The 6,186-nt window shown below is 44.6% G+C and overlaps 1 protein-coding gene across 1 annotated transcript in view; it reads left to right on the forward strand.

Annotated features, from left to right (window-relative positions):
• Fat3 (FAT atypical cadherin 3) overlaps positions 1-6,186 on the forward strand; it is a 574,624-nt gene that overhangs the window by 440,910 nt on the left and 127,528 nt on the right. Inside the window, exon 5 of the mRNA XM_004644764.2 lies at positions 858-1,068. Coding sequence (XP_004644821.1) covers positions 858-1,068 — 211 coding nt within the window. The remainder of the gene's footprint in view (positions 1-857; positions 1,069-6,186) is intronic.

Here is a 6,186-nt window from a genome sequence, read left to right on the forward strand (position 1 = left end):
GCAAATATAATATTTTAAAATTTAATATTTATTCTTAGTTTTATGTCAGTGTTTTGTGTTCCTTGAACTTTCTGATCCTTCCAATGGAGACCCGGATGTCATAGCAGCTCACCATAGCTCAGCGAGGAGATCTTCAGATGCCGTAGGTTACCATAGCTGATTTGCCCCCCTCAGTCATTCTAGCAGCCACCTCCGGACCACTGGAGAAGTCATTCTCGTCATGCCCCGCACCACCACACTGCCTCCAGGAACTGAGGCTGCTGCCAAGAGAGCTCTTCTTCACCCCCTCATACCCAGTGTGACTGGAGAGCCTTAGCAGCAGTTGGCCTGAAGCCCTGTCTTCCCCATGCATATAGCCCTCACATTTCAGGGCACTGTGTAAGTGGGGTGTATCACCACATAAAGCAAGAGGAAAAAGCTGCAAAGCATGCCCACATGCACGCATGCACACTCTCACCCTGCGTAGGTCGCTGACCCCTAGCGGAATTTGCAGCATGCCTTTATCCCTTTCAAATGTCACCCCCTGGAAGTGAAGTGTGTAGTCATGCTGTGTGGAGTTTGGTCAGCTATTCCTATTCATGTAAACTAACTCGTGTGCATAGAACATAACAAATTATAAGGGCAGTGACTGTTTCTCAAGGTTTCCTTACCTAGAAGTTGATGGTGGCTCAGATTATCTATCCTCTGGCAAACGGGGAGTGAGTCCTCCACCAGACCAAGTTGTGTCCCCAGCACTATACGACCCAGTCTTCCCAAGTCTCTATCTTGTCTTCCCGTTGTCACTACGTGCTGAAGATGTCACTCACAGCACCGTGGATCCGAGTCCTAAGACATCTATGTTCTCTGTCCGTGAGTAGATCAAGGCTGTGGACAACGGCCGCCCACAGAAGTTCTCCACGGCTCGCCTGCACATTGAGTGGATTAAGAAACCACCCCCTTCACCTGTGCCGCTGACCTTCGATGAGCCATTTTATAACTTCACAGTAATGGAAAACGACAGAGTGACCGAGATCGTGGGGGTAGTGTCGGTGCAGCCAGCTAACACCCCGTTGTGGTATGACATAGTTGGTGAGTTCACATCCTCAGGAGTGGGATGGGGGCTGTAGTGAACTGCTTGGAGTGACTAGCCAAAGGGGGTAAAAGGAAAAGAAAGAAAAAGCAAACAAAATTTTTTTAAAAGAATCCTAACAATTACCGCTAAGATTTTTAAAAAATGTATAGCACTGGAATGCAAAAGAGCCAGTAAAATGAATAATCGACCTGTGCTTTCGTTCCGACTCTGTAGCTAAGCTGAACAGAAAGTGCTCTCTGGCTGGATTTTCCATAGTATGTTATTTACTGCAATCTGAGTGTCTTTCTGTGTGTCATTTAAATTCTATTGTCACACTTGGCTAATCTCATTTCTAAATGTATTGATGGTAGTAGACTTGCTGTCCCTCATTTCTCTCTTTTTCTTCACCTTTTTTCTGCATTCTGTTCTTTTTTTTTCTGCTCCCGACTGCCCTGCTTCAAGGTGGCAAGCATGCTCGAGAGATGTTCTATATTCTCCAGACAGCTTGTGGGCAGAACTGCTCAACAGAAGGTACCCTAGTGCAAACACATTTGCTAAAATACAGCTATCCAATCTGCCTTTTAGGGTTTTTCTTTCTGAAGCAAATTGAATTACATCTTTCATAACTGCCTGTGACGGGCTGAGGCACAGCCCGCAGATCTCATACACGCCTCTAACAGCTATTGCATTACTTGTATCCAGTGACTCCTTTGTTTGAGGTTTGTTTGGGGTTGGGGGGGATTGTTTGGATTTTTTTTTTCTTTGCTTTTGAGGTATGTGAGCTTTTTGTTGTTTTGGTTTTATCTTTTCATAAGTTGGTTTATTTAACTGGGCCTTTTCCCATTGAAAAATAAATTAAAACGTATTCCAGTCCCTCTGTTTTACAGCATTGGTGCCATTCATAGACCCAAAAGCCCCATCCGAAGAGCCCCCTGGCTGCTGTCCACAGAAAGAAAGGAAGGAAATGGAACATAGATATATGGCCAGTAAGCCTCCCGCACGAGCTGAATCGAGAAAGCAGATGGAAGTGTGCAGGGCCGACCTTGGGAGCCAACCTTTAAACTCCTTGAAAGCAAGCAAGCAAGCATGCCAGGCTGCAAAAAGAAGGAGCTAGATAGCACCACAGCCCTCCGTGGCCAGGCAGGGAGTGACCCTGGAGAGGAAAGGAGCACCCAGGAGTGGAGCAGGACGTAGCTGGTGCCGAGCGGAGAGGGCACGGAGTTGCTTCCCGTGCTCCGACACTGGGTTGAGCCCAAGCCTGCTGGCTTCCCATGCTGCTCCGTGGGAGGCAGAGAATGGGGGTGGGGGGAGTCATTTCCTTCCACATGTCATTGCCTGAACAGGATGGGCAGGAGCCTGCCTCTCCTTCATGATGGCTGGGCTGGAGAAAGGATTAGGACGTTCCACATCTGTTTTAATGAGGCACCGAGAAAGAATGTGCCATGGCTCCCAATCAAACCTCAGTAGAGAATCTTCTGAACTCCCAAAAAGAAAGCTTTCTTTCTATGTGGCTTGTTTTATGCACTGATGTTAGACCATCTTTACTGAATCAGCATTCCTCACAGCATCCCCATACATGACCATCTTGATAAAAAGCTTTCCATTTCTTCATCTCTATTTAACATATTTTGAAATAGCACCTCTTCCGGTCCATGGAGGATCTCTCCACTTTTTTATCTTCACTGAAATTTTCACTTCTGTAAGGTATCATCTAAAGCAGTTTCTTCTTTCTCAGTGCCACAAGGGGTGCCTGTATCGCCTCACCCAGTTCTCTGCTATCTGTCATCTCTGCAACCTCCTTTTATAGTCCCTCCACTGCCACCATAGTAAGAGTCACAGAAAATGCATTCCAGCTTTAACATGTTGGCTTGATACCAGGAATATGTGCAAGGATAGTATCTGATGGAACGCGAAGAGGAGTGCAGCAGGAGCTGCTACGTGCTGTCCTGAGAGGTGGGAAGAGGTGCCCCTCTCATTCACTGTGGGCCTCCCTCCCTCCCTCTTCTTTCACATTCCATTTTGCACATACCTCCACTGCCTGCCAGTGCCTGTTTTCTGCTTGGCATGATCTGTGCACAGACACCCCTGGCCCAGGGCGCATTCTGCCTGCCACCCACCTACCCTGGGATGCTGGTGCTTGTTTTCTGCTTCAGAAATCTTACAAGTGCACTGTTTCCTAACGCTGTCTGACCAGCTACCTGATGCTACTCATCCGGGTCCAGTTTGCAGTTCTGCAGTAAGAATGCTGAGGAACATACACTTGTATGTAAATAAGCATGCTGAGTAGAGATTCATGCAATATCACTTGCAAGTTTTGCATGTGTATGTTTCGTTTGTTTGTCTTATCTCCGTTCTTAATCCTTAAAGTCAAAGCCAATGGCCCACTCATTCGTTCCTCCTGCCTATGCTCCTATTGCACTCTTCATAGATGACTCCAATAAACTATAGTGATTGCTAGAACTATCCAAGGCAGTCAATATGTTTATATTACTGATAGCTCCTGAGACCAAAGCAAAATCAATGTAACCATCCACTACAGCAAGCTTGGGATATATGACAAAACAGAGACATCCCTGGGCCAAGAAGAGAATGCTAGCCCATAAAATGAAAGTCTTGATAGAAGAGGCCTTTGGGCTGTCCAGATAAATCCAGAGAGAATTATCTAGGACAGGGCATTAGTTTTTCTATTTCTCCATGTCCTGGCTTTTGCATTTCCTCCTCTCTGTGTTCTAAGTGCTTCACTCCTTTACGAGTCCAATAGTTCTTGGCCCGAATGCTCATGGGTCATCCCTCTGCTCCGCATGCCTCCAGCACAGAGGCTTCACTGCAAATCTGGTAAATCTAACTCCTTCTACAAATTGAGCTCACCGGGACAAATGCCCAAACAGAACTTGATTTTATTTCCATCCCTCCATCCAGCCAACAATATCTTGAAAAACCATCTTTTTATTTCATTGTAAAAATGAAATCCTTTCCCCAGGTGCTGGTTGCCTTCAGTGCTATTATGGTCTTCCGTTCACCAAATCCCTCTTTTGAAAATCTTTCTAATCTGTCAGAGCCATTGTTTTTCCATCATCTTTCCCCTTCTCTAAACATCTATTGCTTTCTTTATTATACACAGATGTTCCATTCTTATTTTCAGGATTTCTTGCGCATTTATCTTCAGCTGTGGAAACTTCCATCTCTCTCTTCCCTCACTCCTTACCTTAGCATCTTCTTTGACCCAACTAACACGGAGGTGGCAGAGAGAGAACAGTGCCACTTAGTGCTTCAGACAGCGGTACACCATAGGCGAACACAAAGAAAAAGCGCAGATACAATATCAGCATAGCAGAAATGAAGTCTCAAGTTAAAGTTCAGCGCATGCTCAGATAAGCATCCTTATGACTCTTCAAAGCGGAGTCAAGATTTGTTCCTTTTATAGACCTGGTACATTCAGACACTTGTATAGACCCTGAAATATAAAGCATACAGCATTCTGGTGCAGCTCTGGCGGCTTTCAAGTGCCCTAATGAGTTCCTAGTAAGTACACAGAAATAGTGTTTCGGCATGCTTTCCTCTAAAAGTGTAATTTCCTCATTTTCCAATTTTCAAATATACCTGACTCTTACATTAACTATATTTTCCCCTCCAAGTATGATACGGATTCACAGAATCTCAGTGGTGAGCAAGATTTGGTTCCTAAGCCTTAATCCTCGTGCCAGAGATGTGCCAGACCCTTTCTCTTACCTTCCAAGCAGCCCCTGCCAACACTGTTGTGTGGCTACACTCTCTTTACCCTCCAGAAACAAAAGCCCTACATAGAACCGAGTTGAGAAAGCTGTAATTAAAAGAAAGCATAATAAAGTTCAGCTGTTCTGTGTGAACAGCCCAATGCACAGCATGTTCCTTCTCTGTGTTAAAAGGAAAAGAAAATTAAGTGAACAAAAATAACCCACAATCCTTTGTGGCTTTCTCACATAGCTTCACACTTCTCAGGCTATGATTTCATCTCAGCATCTCCTTGATTTACATACTCTGCAGTGTGCACGCAATCTGGTTCACAGTTCAGACCCCCAATCTTCATCCGATGACAAATACTTCAATGGTCAACGCCACCATTATTACACGTTTCAAACAGTTCTCTAGTCACAATTTGACGGTGGGAGACATTCTGTCCATTTTTTAGCTTCTCACCAAATTAGAATAGAAAAATAAATACGTTTTTCCTGGTAGATCATAAAATATCTTTGTCTCACCCAGTGTATAGACGTGCAAAGCTATTCTTTGAGAATAATTTTCAGATGGTTAGTGCTAGGACACAGGCCCAGCAGTAGCTGAAGTATCCTTCAGCATTGTAGATACTTAAAGACCACCTTGGCCCTAAGTTCACGGTATGTGCTTGCAGACATTGGGCTCTGGGTTGTTGTTCTTGAAAGCTTACACCTGCCTTCTTGAGCCCCACCTCCATGGAGCTATGGCTTATTTAGAATTGGGTCAAGTAGGAAGTTAAGGTCTTATAGCACAAGCAGTGGTCTTATCTCTTACTAGAGCTTGGGCATCCATCCGTGGATCTTTCCTAAACAGGTGACCTCATTTCTTCATCATAAAACTCTCACTCAGCTCTCCTTGGAGAAGCCATGTCTGTTTCTAAGGCAACCATTCTTCTGTCCAAGTGACTTCTGCTCAAAGTCCTGCTACTAAAATTAGGACCTCATTTCTCCTACTCAGCCCTTTTTCCATGGGACTCCATCTAGGCCTCTCTTCTCTCTGGAGCAGCAGTCTCACCCATAGAAGCACCTGTGAAAAATCCTCAGAAAAAAAATAGTTAAAATCCTGGAAACACTCCCTGTATTAATTGGGTGAAGGAACTGAATGCTAAACCAGATTCTAGAAGGGGTTTTTCCTTTCTGTGGTATTTCTTGATCTCCTCCTGGTGTCAGGAAGCTTTCCATGGACATATCTTTTTCAGCCTGGTACAATGCTTGCTTCCCTCCAAGGCAGAATATTATTCATGATCACATCATAGCTGTTGAACATTTTTCCTGAAGTTTGGTGTACCCGCTGAACTAGAACGAACAGCTTGTGTATGAGTCCCTTAATTCACTGAGATTCAACCACTCAGCATTTTGGTTTCTTTCTTTCTTTTCTTTTCT

This window comes from Octodon degus, unplaced genomic scaffold (genome assembly GCF_000260255.1).
Source record: "Octodon degus isolate 3935 unplaced genomic scaffold, OctDeg1.0 scaffold00209, whole genome shotgun sequence".
NCBI lineage: Eukaryota > Metazoa > Chordata > Mammalia > Rodentia > Octodontidae > Octodon > Octodon degus.